Genomic DNA, 21,320 nt, shown 5'->3' with positions numbered 1-21,320 from the left:
GGCTACCTCCCTGATCTCTCCAGTTTTTTCGCCTCGCGAAACCTGGCATTATCACCGACTAAATCTTCCGCGACCTTATTTACAACATGGACGTCCCAAATGTCGACCATTTTGAACATCCACGTCGATGGCTCTACGCTACCGACTGTCCTACACCCCAAAATCTTGGGTGTGACGTTTGATCAGGATCTACATTTTGGTGAGCACGCAGCCGCAATTGTTCCGAGAATTCAGAGCCGTAACAAAATCCTCAAATCCCTTGCTGGCAGTACCTGGGGAAAAGATAAAGAAACGCTCATGACTACATACAAAGCAATTAGCCAGCCGATTACGTGCTACGCGTCACCCATATGGTCGCCAAGCCTAAAAATTACCCACTGGAAGAAGCTACAGGCCTGCCAAAATACTGCTCTCAGAATTGCAACGGGCTGTCTTCTTATGTCCCCAGAACACCATCTACATAATGAGGCGAGAATACTCCCCATCAGGGAAAGAAACGAGATGCTGACCAAACAGTTCCTGTTGAATACCCAGAAACCTGGGCATCCCAACAGACATCTGATTGACGAGCCAGCACCGCCTAGGGGCTTAAGGAGTCATCTCCGTAAGCATTTTGAGGAAATACGGCATCTGAGAACACAGCCGTATGAAGCGAAAAAACACAAGCAGGTCCTTGGTGAACTCCACAAACAGGCGTCGGACCTTTATGCCGGGAATTGCCCGGTGAACCCAGTACTCAAAGTAAAGTATCCAAAACTTGCGGAAGAGGAACGCATACTCCCCAGGGAAACGCGTGTCACTCTGGCTCAACTTCGTTCTGGATATTGTAACAGGTTAAACTCTTACATATCCAGAATCAACCCCGACATACAAAATGTATGCCCCGCTTGCAATGTGTCCCCACATGACACCAACCATCTCTTCAATTGTAATGTGGAACCAACGCCTCTAACACCCCTTTCCCTATGGTCCGCCCCTGTTGAAACAGCAAGTTTCCTTGGACTCCCGTTAGAGGATATTGATGACAGTTTGTGATGATCGGTCGCGTCTGTTAGGTGGGGCGAAGCACTGCTACAACAACAACAACAAGGCCGCCAACGCAGAAAGGATTCCACCCCGGTTTCGGAGGTACCCGCAGGTCTTTTTTCGAGGTTCCGTTAATATCTTTTGAACGAGTTAAAATTTTTATTTTCCGCCTTCTGATTATTAATACTGATGTCAAGACGCGTCGTTTGACACCTCTCGCAATATTTTTGGTAGCGTATTAGCAGTCGACCCCTCAACTAGACTATTACCGTAATTAACAAATTATCTGGCTCACGAATTGAATCAGACTTCTATCTGGATTTAATTGGCTCAAATCGTTGTTGTTGCATTTCATGCAAAATTATTTATCTGGCTCAGGCTCTTTGCCACCGGATGATGGCTAATGATTTTGTGTGCCCAGCTGATTTCGGCTATTGTGAATTTCCCTGTTGCCAAGAAGCAGTCCGTGAAATATTTTACTCATTGTTTACTATAATTTTACTTTTGCTAGTTTGTTGCAAATAAATTTGGTCAATTTATTTAAAACTATAAATAGAATTGATTGCAAAAGGTTAGTGACAACGAAACGCAAAGATAATAAATAATTTTCAATTCATTGATTTAATAGAATAGTACTTGCAAAGATCAACAGCAATATGTCGCTGTTGCGTCAGTGTGGAGCTGCATTTGGACGACCTAATGTCTTTCAGTCGGCGCTGCTTAGGTCACTAATTGCTGGTGGACGGAAATCTACACCCAATTGTGCCATTACTACTAATATGAATGTGGTGCGTGGCCATAAAAATTTTGGTCACAAACAAGAGCCGACTCCGCGCCTTACGAGATATTTTCATTTTATTATTGGCACTTTTTTCTTCGTATCGATTTTGGACTTTAAAAAGTTTGTATACAAATATGCCAACACTTTACGTTATTTAACTTTTATTTAAAATATAGAATAAAAGAAGCTATAATGCCCAAAGTAGATGCAGACGCTCCGAAGCAGAAGGATGAACTAAAGACAAATGGAGATACGCCTGGCGAAGAAAGTGAAGATTCTGGTGGTGAAACGGAAACAGATCTTTCAAAATCCAAAAAACAGAAGAAGATGGGGTTTCGCGATCGCAAGGTAGGAATTGTTGTACATTGTTTGTAGCTCACTTGTGGATGGAAATGCAAGGAGGATAGAATAAACCCAAGGATACATCGTAACGTTAAGATTCACTTTATTCACGAAATTACAATGGTAAAGCATTTCCGAATGTTAATGTTAAATCACTTATCAAAATAAACTTCATTTCGCTCTTAACCGAAACGAAATGATGTCGTTTATGTTGAGATGTTAATACCTAATAACGTTAAACTTTAACACGAAGTGTGCTATCAAAACCACCGCATAGCATCCTTGATTTAACAAAAGAATAAATAAGAGGCAGTTAGCTAAAACTCCCTCATAGAGTTACTCCCCACTTTTAGCTTACGCTTCCCAAGGCAGTCGGTTCTATGTACCGGAGCGACTCGGGATTTTTCCCGACCAAGGAATGTCATTTCAGTGTGACCCCATTTAATTTGTTTCGTCCCTCCCACAAATTGTCATCCTCCCAGCAGCTCCTTGCAGCAGGACTGCTACATATTCTCTTACTCCGGGAAGGTATCGAACCCAATCCGGGTCCGTCTCCTGACCCCGGTCATGAGAAATGGTTTTGCTGCATTTGCCAGAAAAGAATCTTTTTAGGACGGTCATACTCAGTTCAGTGTGTCTCGTGCAAGGGATGGTTGCATCGGACAGGTTGTTCTGGGCTTGATCCCAAAACCCGACGTACACGTAACTTTTATAAATCTTTTGTGGCTCCTTGCTGCTCACGCCCAAGGGCGTCCCGTAGTCAACGCCTAAGCGTATCCCCACTACCTTCCAGCAGCTTCGCTGCTCAGCAAGCCACAACAAGTACCCGCTGCTGCTCGCGCCCCACGGCGCCAACAACTCAAACAGCTGATACCACTCATAACTACTACCTTCGTAGTAGAGCTGGTAGCAATGCCCCTGCCCCCGTCTTCTTCTCCCCCGCTTTTCTGGCAGCAATCGTGCAGGTCAGGGAAACAGACTCTTAGTCCCTGCCTCCGTTTGCACCGTCTGCCAGCACAGAATATATAGGTTTGCGACATCCGCTCAATGCAGCTCCTGCCTTGGGTGGTGCCACTTTCCTAGATGTTCTGGTCTCCGCGACGGCAACCACCCGACGGGTTTCATCGCGCCATGTTTTCCAGGTCGCAAACCCAAAACATCCGGGTACCCCAATGCTTGCCCAAGGGCGCCCAGTCCCAAGGCCACAACAGCAATTGCGTCCTGGCCTTCCACAACCTAGGCGTAGTCACCCCTCACTTACCCCTAGAGTGGCGGCGTCACCCCTCATGCACTTCAGAATTCTGCAGTTCAACTGTAATGGACTAACTGGGAAGATTACGGAGATAGTCGATTTCATGAAGCGGCACAACATCCGCATTGCTGCGATTCAAGAGACTAAACTCACGGCAAGATCTGCATTGCAGACCTGCTCTGGTTATAATGTCCACAGGGAAGACCGCGAGAGCGGAAATGGAGGCGGCCTCGAGTTTATTATACACCACTCTGTGCAATATCATATATTTGATCCTGGCATCGACCGCAGTGACAATGTCTTAGAACGCCAAGGCCTATCTGTCCGGTCAGGCGATGCAAATCTAGAAATCATCAACATCTACATCCCTCCTGTCACCTGTTGCCCCAGTGGATACCGCCCTAATATCGAGGCCTTACTCACTGGCAACAATCGCATTATCTTAGGCGATTTCAATGCCCATCACGACCTATGGCATTCAAACTTGCGGGCGGACAGTAGGGGTGAGATGTTGGCGGATCAAATAGACGAAACGACGTTCTGCACAATAAACGGAGACGCCCCCACACGTATGGTAGGAAGCTGTCATATCTCGCCAGATATCTCAATCGTGAGCGCAGAACTCGTAAACTGCGTCAACTGGCAGCCGATGGTAACATTGGCATCCGACCACCTGCCCATACTTATTTCGTTCGAGCGTACCGCCGACTTCATCGTCACCGAAAAACGCACTTTCATAAACTTCAAAAAAGGAAAGTGGGAAGAATATAAATCTGCAACAGACAGCAGCTTTGCTGCCCTCCCTATCCCGACTGATGCCCGCCAAGGGGAGCGTGTCTTCCGTAAGGTCATTGAATCCGCCTCGGCACATTTCATTCCCGCCGGGAGAATTCCCGAAATCCGGCCCACTTCCCGGCGGAGGCCGCGAGCTTAGCGAGGGAACGCGACCTTATAAGACAGCTTGATCCAGGCGACCCCCAAATAAGGGATATAAACCAACGCATCAGATTGCTTGTGGACGAACACAAGCGGGCGAAATGGGAAGAGCACCTAAGAGGTTGTAACCTCTCTACCGGTGTAGGTAAACTTTGGTCCACCGTAAAGTCCCTATCGAATCCGACTAAGCACAAAGACAAAGTTTCCATCGCCTTTGGCGATAAGGTGCTGTCGGATGCGAAAAAATGCGCGAGCGCTTTCTGCCGACAATATATAATGCATCCTACGGTCGACAAAGATAGACGGAGAGCCAATAGACACACACATAAACACAAACTCAGCGCGTCGCCAATTACCATCACCGCTAGAGAGGTTGAGGACGCCATTGGTCGCGCTAAACCATCCAAAGCAGTGGGCCCAGACGGCATAGCCATGCCGATGCTTAAAAACCTAGGGAAAGAGGGTTTCAAATACTTAGCGCATGTCTTCAACCTGTCTCTTTCCACCTTTGTCATACCCGAGAAATGGAAAATGGCCAAGGTGGTCCCGCTACTAAAGCCTGGGAAACCAGCTAACGTAGGTGAGTTATATCGTCCGATATCTCTCCTATCGCCAGTGGCAAAGACGCTTGAAGCCATTTTGCTCCCTTATTTCCAAGCACATTTGCAGCTAGCCCCTCATCAGCATGGCTTCAGAAAACTCCATAGCACTACCTCCGCGCTAAATGTCATTAGCACCCAGATAAATTGCGGTTTGAATCAATATCCCCACCATAGAACAGTACTCGTAGCGTTAGACCTATCAAAAGCTTTTGATACGGTCAACCATGGCTCGTTACTGCAAGACCTGGAAGGGTCCACCCTTCCCCCATGTCTTAACAGGTGGACCGCAAATTATCTGGGTGGTCGGCAGGCATCGGTGCAATTCAGAAACGAAACATCAAAACAAAGGAGAATTAAACAAGGGGTGCCACAGGGTGGTGTCCTATCCCCGCTTTTGTTTAATTTCTACATATCTAAGCTACCTTCACCACCGGAAGGAGTCACAATTGTTTCCTACGCCGATGACTGCACAATAATGGCCACAGGCCCAGGCCCAAAGATCGATGAGCTATGCAATAAAATAAACGGCTATCTCCCTGATCTCCCCAGTTTTTTCGCCTCGCGAAACCTGGCATTGTCACCGACTAAATCTTCCGCGACCTTATTTACAACATGGACGCCCCAAATGTCGACTATATTGAACATCCACGTCGATGGCACTACGCTACCGACTGTCCTACACCCCAAAATCTTGGGTGTGACGTTTGATCAGGATCTACCCTTCCCCATTTTGGTACGCACGCAACCGCAATTGTTCCAAGAATTCAGAGCCGTAATAAAATCCTCAAATCCCTTGCTGGCAGTACCTGGGGAAAAGATAAAGAAACGCTCTTGACCACATACAAAGCAATTAGCCAGCCGATTACGTGCTACGCGTCACCCATATGGTCGCCAAGCCTAAAAACCACCCACTGGAAGAAACTACAGGCCTGCCAAAATACTGCTCTCAGAATCGCCACGGGCTGTCTTCTTATGTCCCCAGAACACCATCTGCATAATGAGGCGAGAATACTCCCCATCAGGGAGAGAAATGAGATGCTGACCAAACAGTTTCTGTTGAATACCCAGAAACCTGGGCATCCCAACAGACATCTGATTGACGAACCAGCACCGCCTAGGGGCCTAAGGAGTCATCTCCGTAAGCATTTTGAGGAAATACGGCACCTGAGAACCCAGCCGTATGAAGCGGAAAAACACAAACAGGTCCTTGGTGAACTCCATAGACAGGCGTCGGACCTTTATGTCGGGAATTGCCCGGTGAATCCAGTACTTGAAGAAAAATATCCATTACTCGCAGAAGAGGAACGCATACTCCCCAGGGAAACGCGTGTCACTCTTGCTCAACTTCGTTCTGGATACTGTAACAGGTTAAACTCTTACCTATCCAGAATCAACCCCGACATACAAAATGTATGCCCTGCTTGCAATGTGTCCCCACATGACACCAACCATCTCTTTAATTGTAATGTGGAACCAACGCCTCTAACACCCCTTTCCTTATGGTCCACCCCTGTTGAAACGGCAAGTTTCCTTGGACTCCCGTTAGAGGATATTGATGACAATTTGTGATCGGTCGCGGCTATTAGGTGGGGCGAGCATTGCTACAACAACAACAACAACAACAACAACAACAGCAAACTGGTTGCTCTTATTTTAATCTATCCTCTTTGGTAGATGTACTGTTTTCATACTCAGTTACTAGAACACGAATTCACTCGTTTAACGGTAAGTTGTAATTAACGAATAGAGAAAAATCACCTGCTATCAAAAACAAATACGATTGACACGTTCCTTTAAGCTGGAGTCATTGGTGCCGTATGTCGTATCGCTGTATCCGTATCCCTAACGTAATCAGCTGTTTATCGTTACGACGGTAAACCAAAACCCAATTGGTTGGCTACGATACGGTTACGACCTTAGCGGCACCAATAATCGATTGCATTGATTCTCATAAGATTGGTCGAATCAGCTGTTATAAACGGTTACCGATAAAGCACCAATGTCTCCAGCTTTAAGTCTGTCTTTGGTTACGAAAGATTCACTGAACATTTCGTTACATATACGAAAAAACCAGCTGGTTAATTCTAAAAAAGTACTTTGCTATTTAAAATCTCCGAATATGATGTTAACCGCCATGATGGAATTATAGAAGGTGGCGGATGTAAGCAGTTTCTCGCTCTAACGCCGCCATCTTGAACGCCCTTAGAAATAAGAATGTGGTCGCTTTACAAAACTCCTTTTTTATTCAGAGGAAAAATGTATGTAAAACTATACAAATCGTTTTTTTCTGAAAAAATATGCAACGGCATCACTTTTTTTCTCAAGTTCCGTTTTGTGATGACTTTTATATGATTCAACCGTATGACAATTCTCATTTAATAATTTTGTTTATTTGAACAAAAATATTAAAACTACCATATTTTCTGCATTAAATGATGGTAAGATGTAGCAATATTAGTATAAAATCGATAATAATTGTTTAAAATGATGGCTATATTGTTAGCATTTTCCTTGACGAACCATTCGGGCAGTGACATCATTCCCGTCAATGAACCGGAAATTTTAAATGCGTGACCTCAAATCATAGGTGGTAAAACGTTTTCCGTGGTCAGCACCAAAAGGGGCAGTATCCGAGGCTTTTATGGTTGTTTGGTTGCTTGATATACCCCGTTAGTGTTTAACTCAAAACCATTTGGTTAGGTCAATATGCCTCCTGATGTCCTTTATAGAGTATTTTGATATCGCCCTTAAAGCATAAAACTGGCTTATGTTCGGAACCTAATGCTCCCTAAGACTAAGCTCCTGCAGGGGATATGGGTGACTGTTTCCTATCAACCGTCCTCACTACAGCTCTTACACTTAGCGTTGAAGGGAACTTCCATACTTTCCGTGTGTAGGCTAAACAGCCTGTGCCCTGTGATTGTGGATGTAATCCTGAATATCTCTTTTCTAGATATAATCAGTAGAAACTGTTATTTTCTAATCGTAATGAGACTAAATGTGTTTGTCGGTTTTATACGAGTCCGTAGTAACAAATTGCGGGTTTATTGAGATTGGTAAGTATGTCACTATTGATGAATAAAGCTGATGGACCGTGAGCCTCAGAGATGTTTACCGATACACCGGTCTTTGAGAGGTGGCATTATATTACACTTTTGTATAGTAACCCGATTAATGTACAAGTCATCCACCCATGATAGTCATTCCAGGTAAATGGCTACCAGAAGCTTGTGTGGAGAGGATGGTTAACCTAGAAGGCTGAACTTGGTCACATTAATTCGATTCGGAGCTACTCCTGCTAATACCTTAATGGCACTAGCCGGATCTATATCCGGAAAAGGACTACCAACACCGATAACGTTACCCAAAACCTTTGGGGAGTATCCTTTATCGTTAAGACAAAAGCAAAAACAATGTATGCTATGTAATGTAGATGTAATGTTGTTTAAAACAACGCTCTTCTTCTGTACTCTCAGCGAAGGCTTGGATAGATGTGTAGTCTGGTGACCGATGATCCCTTTGGCTCCGAACCCCTGCCTACAGTTGACCTGAGCGTCGAATTGTAATGGAGGGTGACCAACAGTGAATCTTCTCACAGCGGAAACTTCTCAGGTTTACGGGATAAAGACTCAAATTCAGAACTTCAACTTACTATATCCAACGTAATTTATATATCTGTCGTCTTGTTCGTCATACTATTGAATGTTGTTAAATTGTTCCACCACTCCGCTGGAAGGCCCCGGTGGAAAATGATTTAAACTCCCTTGGTGTGACCAATTGGCGCCAGTTGGCAGAGAAAAGAAGCGGCTGGCGCACCTTGTTGGAGCCATATCCGTTTAAACGGCTAAGCGCCAATTAAGTGAGTTATACAACAGGACAGGTGTAGACTGCTAATACCCGTTTAAAACTGTCAGGAGCGTGTTCAAAAGACACGTTTTGGCCTCGGCATTTAAATCCGAACAATGACCCTCAACCGCTCCAAGTCCAGGAGTACGATCTTTTTCATAGCCTTTTGTCGCAGAACCCTTTCAGCATAAAATTTAAATAGTTTTTTCTGCAAACATCTTTTGACATTAGTCAAGTCTTTACTTTCAGGTTTTGATATGGAGGTTAAAACATGTCTTTTGAAACCCTATTCCATATTTTTTGCAGTGTATTAGCAGTCGACCTCTGTCCTAGAGTATTACCAGCAAAATCGATAAGCTGCAAACGTTTCAAAAATCAATAAAGCAAACTTAATTTCATAGTTTTTATCATAAAATTGCATTAAAATCAAACTACATCTATATTCTATCATTATTTAAAAAGTATTAATTTAAGTACTATTTGAAAAGGGGCCTATTTTATGCCCACATTCTCGTGTGCTTCCAAAATACAACCTGGAGCTCACTGGAGCTAAGGGCGTTCGATATGAAAGCAGTCAAATCTTCCGCCACCTTCTATCATTACATTATGTTAACCGCGCTATCTTTTTAGTATTTTATATTGGTAATTTTTCCGTCAGGCCAAGAATAAAAATTATTTTGGAATTGGATTTTCCGTCATGCCTTGCCAATTTGGGTTTGGAGACATCGCACATAGGTAGATGTTAGACATTTAGGCGGCCATAATTGAGTTTCTGAAAGTTGCCACATTTACCAAAAAAGCACTCCCACAGCTTAATGCGGCAGTTACCCACCGACGTGTGCCGTACGTACGGACGTTTGTCGTACGAAGCACGTTTGACCGAATTCTCAAGCCCGTAGGAATCAATGTGTGCGTCTGTGTACATGTACATAACATATTTGTGTGTGTATTGTTTACAACAAAGCACTGTTGCCATTGGCCAGTTTGCATGCATGCTTATGGAAACATCAACTTTTTCCAATTTAATTTTTGATGTTATAAAAGGCTGGAATTAATATTAAATAAATATAAATAGATTACATATTTATAATCTGCACTTTTACATAATTATTTCGAATTATTTTCACAATTTTTCAAACTTTAATTAGGTGTTTTTGCATAAAACTGCACACGGTCAAAAATTAGCGCACAAAAGTTTACTAGGCAACTCTGTCTAGTGAGAGAGCGATCAGCTGACACGTTCTTACGGAAAAAATCAAAATTGTTTTGATTTCTACGTTCCGGGCTACGTACGTACGGGCGTTGCACGTCGGTGAGTTTTCGTTTACATTGCACACTTACAAGATAGGTCGTGTCAGCTGACACGTTTTTTCTACGTACGTTCGTGGGTAATTGCCGCATAACTGCCGCATAAGAATAGACAGGGGAACAATAATTCTACCCCTTCCCATCCATCGCATACCTGGCGTTAGCTGTCAAGTAATCGGAATTTAGCTATTTCTGAAACGCGTGTTATAGTTTTTTTAACGTATGTGAAATCGCATGTTTTAACGTGAATATTTTAATTTAATAATTTGGGAAAAATTTAAACAACGTGACATCAGGACGGACAAGGCGACAGCTGTTTCGATTATACCTTGTAAATCTCTTCAAAGCCTTTTCTCCCGGGAGTGGGAGTCGAACTCGCACTCCTACGATAGTTGAAATGGTTGTAAACGCATTCAGCTACGTCATGCCTGTTGTAAAGTTTTTCCCAATTGCCTTCTTTTTGCATATTTTAATCTTTTACACATTGCATACTTCGTATGCAATTATGTGTTAAAGCTATGCTTGGTACGGCGGTTTTCAAAGAAACTTTGGTTTTTGTTGCTGTTTTCGTTATATTTATAGAACTACAACGATTAACCAATTTTGTCTGTTTGTATGATTTTAATAATCGGGGATTGCCCATATTGCTTTTTTTTAAATGTATGAAAACATTTTTTATTTGAAGTAATTTTTTAATTTTATAATTTATTTAATAATTTGGGAAAAATTTAAACAACGTGACATCAGGACGGACAAGGCGACAGCTGTTTCGATTATACCTTGTAAATCTCTTCAAAGCCTTTTCTCCCGGGAGTGGGAGTCGAACTCGCACTCCTACGATAGTTGAAATGGTTGTAAACGCATTCAGCTACGTCATGCCTGTTGTAAAGTGAATATTTTAAGTTTTAAGACAATTGAGTTGACTAATTGTGATGGATTCTGATATTTCAGGTAAATACTAACATTATTAATGATGTTTATAATTTTTAAAAGTTATAAATTGATAAAGAACCTATTTTATTTGGAATGTTAAACAATTTTTATTTTTTTTTGATTTTTGGTGTTCAAAACCAGTTTTGTTATGTTTCCAAGTCCGTCCAAGTGAACATGGTACTTGGCACAATTAGCTTACCAACTGCATCCAATTTAGTTGTAGGTACTTGCAGATAGGGGGTTAGATAGTGGGTGTGATACACCCTTGTTGCTGTACAACAAGAAAAATAGCCTCACTGTGCAGATATTTTTTAGTGCTACACAGTGTAATATCTATTCTAATATAACCGATTAGTTACACAAATTATTATAATTTTTCATAAAACCAATTAAAAATTGTCCCTAAATAAAGACAGAACTAAGTTAGTACACTTCTTGAATTTTTTGAGTAGGCTAGTCTGATCTGATATTTCCGGGTACAAATAAAGATTTATTTTACCTTTCGCCCAACGTTTCGCTGAATATTTCAGCCTCTTCGGGGGCTACACTATTTTTATTTTCAAATAAATAAAGAAACTAAATGTCACAACACATAGAAATTAACATGAAAACATTAAATTACACGTACAACAATATTTGACAATATGAACATACATATAGAACTAAAATATCGGTACCACCCTACGTGGTAGTCTTGTCATTACTAATTTATTTATTTACTCAGGCATAGCATGTATGCAGCGGCGATATTGTCGCTGTCCTCCTTTCTGTTCGTCTTTTGTCTGTTGTTTAAAATGTGCAAGCTTTCAAGTGTGTATCTCACCATCTCCCTTTTTTTCCTTATCAATAATTTTGGTGTTCGTGGAAACAGCTGTATGGCCACAGTTGAGTATGTGCTGTGACAGTGTAGTGCTGTGCATTGTAAATTTTACCAAGTAGCGCAACTAACAGCTGATCGGTGAAAATTCGCACATTCACACGCACAGTTCTCGACTCAGTTTCAAAAAAAAATTTAGATTATTTAATTCAAATTTTAAAGTGAGATAATCCTTACAAATTTATGTATACAGAATATATATGGCGTTTTTGTTGTTATTGAATCAATAGTTTTATTTATTATTAAAGCTTTTATAATTTTTTGTTTAACTTTGAATAAACTCCGAACACCATTCCTTCATTATATGACATTCGACTGCCTAGTCCACTGCCTTCCACTCTATTCGCAACATAACCTCTACTTAAGCTGCCAAACTATATAGTAAACAATGGTGCTGTGTTTATTGTTTTCTAATATCAGCTGCGTGTTCGGCAATGCGAACACCTAGCGTCCGCTTTGTCGTCCCAACGTATGTTTTACCACAGTTCTCGTTCTTCTTTCCTTTACATTCTACTTTGTACATCACGTTGTTTTGTTGTTGCTTGTCTACTGGAGTCTTTGTTTTTGTGTATATTTTGGACAGTGTATTGTTGGACTTGTAAGCTAGTGTGATGTTTTGTTGTTTAATTATGTTGTGATCGACTATAGGACTGAGCTTTGGAATATATGCATAGGTGGGCACCACTCCATTTACACGATTACCAAATTGAGAATGTGTTAGTATACACGAACGCGTGGCTAGCACGAATGCAAAATCAAATATTTATTTAGTTTGATTCCAGCGATTGTACAATAAGCACGTATCACACGCAGTCTTGGTACAGTGTTTGGTCGTACAATACGAAAGTATTGTACGTACTTATGAATGCAAAATGTTTCAGATTGAATGGGAAGTAGAGTTTTTTTTTGTTTTAAATAGCGGCAATAGGCCACAATGCTTAGTTTGCGGGAAAATTATAAACTTCATTTGCAAGCAAAGCTTAAGTCGACATTTCGTTTTACTCCACAGGAGCGTAAATAACCTTACCCCTGTGCTATACACGTTTATACGGATGGTTCCAAATTAATAGAAGGGATTGGATCTGCTCTTTACTGAGTTGGTCCAAAAATAAATAGATCCTACGGGCTGCCTGATTACTACAGCGTGTTTTAGGCGGAACTTATAGCAGTGAAGAAAGCAGAAGAAATTCCTTAGGAATCGTTATATGAAGCGATATGAAATATGAGCCTAATCGGACCACAAATACGATTTTTTGAAATATATTATATTTCAAGTTTCAAGCTTGTACCTTATCGGAAAGTTAATTAAATTTTAATTACAAAATTCGTTCACAACGGCCTGTCAAGTCAAGCTAAACAAAACAGTTTAAAAATACTAAAACTACCATATTTTACTTCTGAAAAATGCAAAACAATTAAAAACACTTTTTCGGGGACAACATTGAAAATTTTTTATTCATATGTACGTATTTTTCGACCGTTCTCTGTGGTAATATTGCGTGCGACACCTCCTTATTGTACGGACGTCGAAAGCAAACTAAATGTGTTTGGTCGTTGATTTTGACGAAGTAGTCATTTTTCGTTCGCTCGTTGTATACGTATATGGCCGCTTAGCAGGTGCTAAGCTCATGCCCACCCTTGCTTATAACCAGGCATGCTTAACCAACGAAACGATATCATTTCGTTACGATAATCAACGTTAATAAACGAAACGAAGTCATTTCGTTTCGTTTATTAACGTTAAGATCGTCAAATTAACGAAATGATTTCGTTTCGTTTTCTGCCATATCAAAACGAAATCAAATCGTTTATGTTGATTATTAATTTCAAACTATGCTGGCAAAGCTGATTGATGGCGGAGTCATTAAAGGTGAAAGCATTATCCAAGCTGATTGCAACTTTTCTCATGAATTTTGACAGTACGAACATTTCTCAGAGTATTTTTGACATTACCACCAACGAATTACACAAACAAATTACATAGAGTTTGTGTGTGTATGTACGCTCGTTGTTGCCACCTTACGGCTTCACCATGGCTATAGCATTGCCAGCATAATTCAAACATAAAGTATCACGTTTTCGTTAACGTTTTTAACGTTAACGAAAGCTTTTCGTTTCGGTTAAAAACGAGATACAATTTATCTTGATAATTTCTTTATCGATAATATTTCGAAGTGTTTCAACGGAAACGGTGGAAATTTTTTGATAAACGATTAGCTTAACGTTAAGGTGCATCCCTGCTTATAACAGATGATTCGACCAACCTTATGAGAATCAATGCATTCGATTATTGGTGCCGCTAAGGTCGTAACCGTATCGTAGCCAACCAATTGGGTTTTGGTTTACCGTCGTAACGATAAACTGCTGATTACGTTAGGGATACAGATACAGCGTTACGACATACGGCACCAATGACTCCGGCTTTATACACAGAAATACAACAGAGGGTTGTGTCTCCGCTTTTCGCTACACCCTGTTGCTGTAGCTAGTTGTTTAACCATAGCCGCTAGATGGGTCTCCTAAGCATTATCTAAGCGAGGATAGGCTTTTTTCACGCGCAAATGAAACGTATAAGCGTGTAAAAAAAATACGGCTATTTTCTCTCAGACAAAAATCTAGAATTTGTTGAAACTTAGCTTTTGTTATTTTTGTTGTGTTTTGTATTTGGTCCCATTTTCTCTTTATAATTTTTGTAGCTTGCATTGTCGGTATATTTGTACAACAAGAAAAATAGCCTCACCGCGCAGGTATCTTTTAGTGTTACATAGTGTAATATCTATTTTTTTAATATAACCGATTAATTACACAAATTATTATAATTTTTCATTTATTAAACAGTTTTAAGAAGATATAGGCAATAAAATATTTTTGGCCGCCTAAAACTTGAAAATCTACCTATGTGCATCGGTACGGCGTTGTGACATCCTTAGTGTTCAATTTCGTTCGATGAACATTGACAACTGAAGTGGCACAACGCCGAAATCGAGTTGTCTCCAACAAAAATTGACAAGTAATAACGGGAAATCGTTTCAGAATAATAACAACAAGTTGCTTTAAGTAATTGTTAGTAATAAGTATTAGTTATTATTGAAGCTGTGAAAAACTCTCCGAAAAGATAACGGTCCTTTACCGTATTTGAATCAGTAGTAGGAGAGATTCGATCGATTCGGCTTGACCGCATCAGACATTCAAAATCTAGCAACTGGGTATAATATATAATGTTCGGTGATACCCGAATTGCAACTTTTTATACTTCTAAAAATAATTGTAAATAATATGGGCCGTAATCATAGTCGAAATAAAATTGAGTTTTATTGGTTTAAACATGGTTCTAAATTAAATATCATTTTAAGTCTTTTCTAGTCCACTTAAACACTATTTTATCTTTAAAAAAGTATTTTAAATTTAAAATGACATGAGCCCGATTTAAATTTTTTAAAATAGGTTTTAAGTTGGTGGTCTGCTGTCAATATTTGCGAGAAATTAAACAATTTGCTATTTAAACGCGATGAACTTAAATGGAAGTGAAAAAAGGCTTCCCCGACAAGAAAATATACGTCAGGTGTTAATTTATTATACCTAGAATGCGTATTAATATGTTTGTGGCGAAAATTACGCAATCTTAAAATGTGCGATGGTTACTTGGCTCCACATATGCGAAATCTTTAATTAAGACTATTCCGCATTCAAAGATATTTGTGAGTTTTGATATTTTAGTATCTTTTGAGGAAAAAGTAGCATCCTATACTGATTTTGGCATTAAATTTAGAAATAAATATTCAATGGAAGAAATTATTTACCACAGGCGTCGATTCTTAATACGTGTCAAAAAAGTTCGGGAGAGGTGTCAAATGGCGCGTTTTAATTTCGGAAGCAATAATCCGAAGGCGACAAAGTAATACTTGTACTCTGTCAAGATATTTTTGCAAAAAAACATTTCATTCAAAAGAATTAACTAAAAAGGCGTGTTGCGCTGATACAAATTTCACCAGTTTCGCAGCCGTTTGAGGGTGATTATTCGGTTTTTTGTGAATATCTATTAATAAAAGAACAATTTCTTATTTCCGACGTCTAATTATTGAATTACATTACATAATTATTGAATTAAATTCTGCGGGCATTTCTTTTTGTGTCTTCTATTCCCCTTTACAATAATTAGCAACAAAAATTTAAAGAACTGCTTGGTACGGGCGCTGCTGAACTACTCCCCCCTTTATCTCCCTCTTAGTCTATGTCATGATCGACTTGAGTTCAATGATTTTCTAATGTAAAAGGGTTTAACTTTGCAGGTCCATGTACAATGGCTCAACATTCTAGGTCACTTCTTTCCTATGGAAAACTATACTAAACTCCCTTTATTTATGCTGAATTTGCGAAGACAAACCTAAATTTTATTTAACCTTATCATTGAATGTCCTGCATACTTATTAGTACCGAGGTTAGAGATATCCCTATTTGGTTTCGGGTATATTTAATTAAACGGCTTTAACGGTTAGGGGCAACTAACATTTAAGGTTTGCATCATTTTGGCCGTCACATCTGTCTTAATGAAAACAACTTTTCTTTACAACAATCTTACAAACTATATAAACTATTCAACATGAATACGAGTGTATGAGTGGATAGCCTTCTTGCTTCCTTTGCTTTATGGAGCCCAAATCCGCTTTAACTACTTATTCGTTTATGTTGCGAGATTTAAATAATTTTTTAAGAACGAAATTAAGTGAATTTTCTTTAAATAAGTATGTTCATGTTCAATCAAAAGATTGTGCACTCAATTTTAAATTGACGGTTGATAAAAAACAGAGAATTTTTACAAAACGTTTGCTAATAACTTTTAAACAGGATTGAATGATAATTATCCGCCACCGAATTATGATCAAAACGCGTTTTCAGGTACTCCTTTGACAATTTTTGTGCTATTGTAAGAGTTTTTGTCAAGTAAAAAATTACCATTTTTATACGTGGAGTCAAGTAACCACGGTTGTAAGGAACTTTTAAAATTTCTAAAAAATATCTTCATAGCGCCAATCAATACCTTTTTTCGTGCGGATACCCTGTCCATGCTTATTTTAGCTGAAAACTGTGTTTAGTATGTCTATGACAGACCAAAATTTTAAAAAAGGCATTCGGTTCTACGCTTCCCAAGGCAGTCGGTTCTATGTACCGGAGTGACTCGGTATTTTTCCCGACCAAGGACTGTAATTCCGCTACAACAACAACCAAAATTTTAAATCCCATTTTTAATTTAGGCAAGATTTTAAGTAAAGAGTATTTTAGGCAGCGACTATGATTACGGACCTATGTGTTTAATTTATTTCTTATTAAGCACTTATTTTTTTACTTTCACTTCAATTTATTATCTCTTTTATATTCTTTATTACAGTGCTTTTTCTAATTTTTATATAATTTAAACTGTTTTCTTTTAATTTCATGTTATGTACCTTTGTTTGAATTGAACATTTCTCTCACTCAATACACGTTACAAATCACCTGCACAACTTTTGTAAATTTTATGCAAATACACTGCACACATGTACGTACATATGTATTATATAAACAAATCAAAAACTCCTGAAGATTATCGAATACGAAAATCGTTTACGCGCATATTCAACGCCAGACAAAATATTTCGCTATTTCGCCACTGTACGTCTTACCACAGCTACATCTGCGGAAATCTGCATGACACCTGATGATTTTTTGCGCTCAATTTATCCCGGCCTCATGCAGCCACATGGTATGTTGGGTTAACAAACGAATCTTTAAGGCTCGGTTTTTCAGTAGTTGGTTAAGCTAAGCTTAAACTAAGTTTGCTTAAACTCTAGTCAAATTTAAACTCCAGTTAAACTACTGAGCAGTTTTTCAGTCACAGTTTAAGGCCGCGTTTCGGGGTAACCTTTTTGTACGGCAACACTGTTTTTTTTTTTTTTGTTATCTAGATAATTTGTAGATAATTTCATGTTATGTACCTTTGTTTGAATTGAACCTTTCTCTCATTCAATACACGTTACAAATCACCTGCACAACTTTTGTAAATGTTATGCAAATACACTGCACACATGTACGTTCATATGTATTATATAAACAAATCAAAAACTCCTTAAGATTATCGAATACGAAAATCTTTTACGCGCATTGGATTTTGTTTACCCAACAAACATGGAAAAAAATGTCTCCAGCCTTGAGAGATATATATCTAGTTCCAGAGGTGGTACCAGATAGTTATCAAGTTGTTATCCAACTTCATTCTCCAATCACTATCCAACCTTTGTGAAATTTTGTAAAATGTATAGTGCTTGAATTGACCTCCAACGTCATTCTTAAATTATTTTCCGACCTTTGAAAGATTTTGTGAAATGCATAGCTTTCAAATGCATATCCAATACATTTCCCAGATTATTATATATATATAAAAAATTTCTTTTTTTGCTCACAACGTTATGATTCTTATGCCCCTATTGCCGTTTACAACTCAACTCTGGTTGGGTTGAAATTTCGCAATTTGGTATTACAGATTACAACCCAACCTGTAAAAAAAAATGTCAGTTGAGTTGTCTCGTCTAACAACTTTTTGTGGCATTACCGTTTACAACGTTGTGTTAGTGTAGTTGTCAAACGCGTCAAAATCTTACAACTGATTACTATTGCAGTTGTTTTGAAAAAATGCAACGTTTTAGAAGACGGTTCACCACCTAATTTTTAACAAAAATTTTCAAAGTTGGTAGCAAAAGACGCGTTTCGACCTCCGATTTAAGAATCCGAAAACAAAAATTAAAAATTTAATTTCTATCATATCAATTCGTTTGAAATTTTCATGTGGATGTATTGTGCCAGATTTTTTCTACACACTAATGCAGAAAGGCGTTGGACCTACCCAGGGTTATTTTTACAAATCGCGGCCAAAGGCCGCCAACACAGGAAGATCTTCTGTGTAAAAAAACCGTGGATCGGGCCTCATATTTCGGACCCCCTTGGGCCATTTTGTGCGTTTTTGTAAATATTTTGATCTCGAGAAGAATAATCCGAAGGCGGAAAAGAAACATATTAGCAGTATTAGCAGTCAACCCCTCAACCAGACTTTTACCAAAACGGAGATCGAAACGCGTCTTTTGATCCACCTTTTATGAGAGTTAGATGGTGCACAGGCTCATAACACGTTACAAAAAAAAAAAAAAACAAAAAATTTAAAGCCGGTAGTTAAACATTTTTTAATCAAACAATAATCAACAATTTTGTGCACATTTATAGAAAAAAAAACGTTTAAACGATGGATTACATTGAATATTCCGAAGTTGGACGAGGCTGGCCGCAGTTCGGATGCAGCCAAAATAGGTGAAATTATGCGAACGTGAGTTCCATTGTTAGTAACCACTACTCCTGGGCATCCTGTTTTAGAGTAAAATACAATTTTGGCTGCTTGGGTTTTAATCCACTTCGCTGAAATATGCTTCTCAATAATATCTAAAACCATTCCAACACCAAAATCATTTCCACAGCATTTTTGATAGCTGCCATCAGCAAGGAATCTGAATGTGGCGCATAATTTTAAAATAGGGGTTCAGCCTTCCCTCGAAAGCGTTTGTGGAATTGGTCCTTAATTTTGTTTAGTAATGAGTAAAATGCTTCCTTTCAAATCTGCAAAATAACTTCATTTGAAGCTCATCATTTGCACTTAAACATGTTCTTACTTTGTGCTTGGTAGTTCCAAGGGATTGGAATGATCACGCGAATGTTTTCCGCATTCGCGACATGTTAATCACCAACATTTTCGCCATTATAAAATAGATTTCATATCATATAATATCTCGTAATTACAAAATTACTTTTGCAAATGCTTAAATTTTCGCCACAAATTGATCAGCTGTTCATTTATCTGTCAAATCCACACTTTCTTAGGTTGGCAGCACCAATTCAAGTTCAACTGAAATAAGTTGTAATTCGTAATACCAAACAGGAGTTGAGTTGTCTGAAGGTTGAGTTGTTTTAATTACAACCCAACTAAGTTGAGTTGTATACCGTAATAGGGGCATTAAGTTCAGTCCTGCTTCGAAACAACTTTTTCCTTGTTATCAACATGAGATGTAGTGGTACTTAAGCCCAAATACGTGTTGGGTATATTCGACGCCGTTTCGTACGAACACAAATAACTGATAAGTTAACTAGAGTTTAACCCTGTCAGATCGGCCGCTTAAGCTCAGCTTAAACTTCAGTTAAAGTAGACTGAAAAACTGCAGAATAAGTTTAAGCGTAGTTTAACTGACAAACTGCGTTGAACTTGTACTGAAAAACCGGGCCTAAGTGAATTGTAATTGCGTTAACTTTGGGTGGACTTATGTATGGATGGATGTATATAGTTAGCTAATAAGTTTGTTAACCCCTAAATGCAACGAATTATTGGTACCATTTAAATTTAAACAAACATTTATATGTAGCACCAGTTTATTGTGTGTCGCACTTTTTTCTCTATGCTTCTAAAGTATTGGGTAGGACTATTTTTGTTTAAATTTTTTTTTATTGTATCCAATATATTTCCTTTCGCTGAAATTAATTTTCTTTCAATGCTCACTATTTTTTAACATATACATATGTATATTAAGTGCGCACATATTAAGTAAATAAATAGTAAAATTCTGCATTTCATGTCTGTGCTCAGATTACCGAATACGAAAATCGTATACGTCAGTTTTCTACACCTGATAAGGTATTTCGATACTTTGCTACTATACAAGTGCCGACAACCGATGATCGTTATGAAATTTTTATGACCCCGCAAGACTTCTTAACTAGTATGACGCCAGGCATGAAACATCCAGACGGTATGTCTTCTATGATATTAAATTAATAAGTGGTAATTTTTATGTAAATGTAAAAAAAAATTAGAAAATTGATGTATGGAAATACATCATTGATGTGTAGTAGTTAAATGTAGGAACTTATTTATTTATTTGTGTATATCGCTAGCTTCATTCACAAACGCCCTAACCAACGAAAAGTCTCGAAACTGCGTTTTCCACAGATTTCGGTATGATAGATTGGGCGTGTATTTTTAAAGCTTTAGTATTTTAATACTTAGCGTGCTTTGCACACAGAGTATATTAACTTTGATTGAATAACGGTTGGTTGTACAGGTATAAAGGAATCGAGATAGATATAGACTTCCATATATCAAAATCATCAGTGTCGAAAAAAATTTTGATTAAGCCATTTCCGCTCTGTCCGTTAACACGATAACTTGACTAAATATTGAGATATCTTCACCAAATTTGGTAAACAAGCTTATCAGGACCCAGAATAGATTGGTATTGAAAATGAGCGAAATCGGATGATTACCACGCCCAATTTTATATATATATAACATTTTGGAAAACACAAAAAACCTGATTATTTAGTAAATAATACACTTAGAATGTTGAA

The 21,320-nt window shown here is 38.9% G+C and overlaps 1 protein-coding gene across 6 annotated transcripts in view; it reads left to right on the top strand.

The window, feature by feature from the left end:
- Window positions 1–1,480: 1,480 nt before the first annotated feature.
- The window catches only part of MICU1 (Mitochondrial calcium uptake 1), a 69,502-nt gene continuing 49,662 nt past the window's right edge, over window positions 1,481–21,320 (top strand). For 2 of the 6 annotated variants that reach the window (XM_067765244.1, XM_067765241.1), the window contains exons 1-4: window positions 1,481–1,597; window positions 1,655–1,927; window positions 1,984–2,155; window positions 20,560–20,722. In XM_067765244.1, the coding sequence (XP_067621345.1) occupies window positions 1,683–1,927; window positions 1,984–2,155; window positions 20,560–20,722 (580 nt within the window). In that variant the 5' untranslated portion in view covers window positions 1,481–1,597; window positions 1,655–1,682. Of the gene's footprint in view, window positions 1,598–1,654; window positions 1,928–1,983; window positions 2,156–17,483; window positions 17,644–20,559; window positions 20,723–21,320 lie in introns of all 6 variants that reach the window. The other 4 variants (XM_067765245.1, XM_067765243.1, XM_067765242.1 and 1 more) reach the window with 3 other exon arrangements.

This window comes from Eurosta solidaginis, chromosome 2, assembly GCF_040869045.1.
Source record: "Eurosta solidaginis isolate ZX-2024a chromosome 2, ASM4086904v1, whole genome shotgun sequence".
NCBI classification, from domain to species: Eukaryota; Metazoa; Arthropoda; class Insecta; order Diptera; family Tephritidae; genus Eurosta; species Eurosta solidaginis.
Note: the sequence above shows the minus strand (reverse complement) of the source record. Positions and strands in the feature narration are given on the sequence as shown.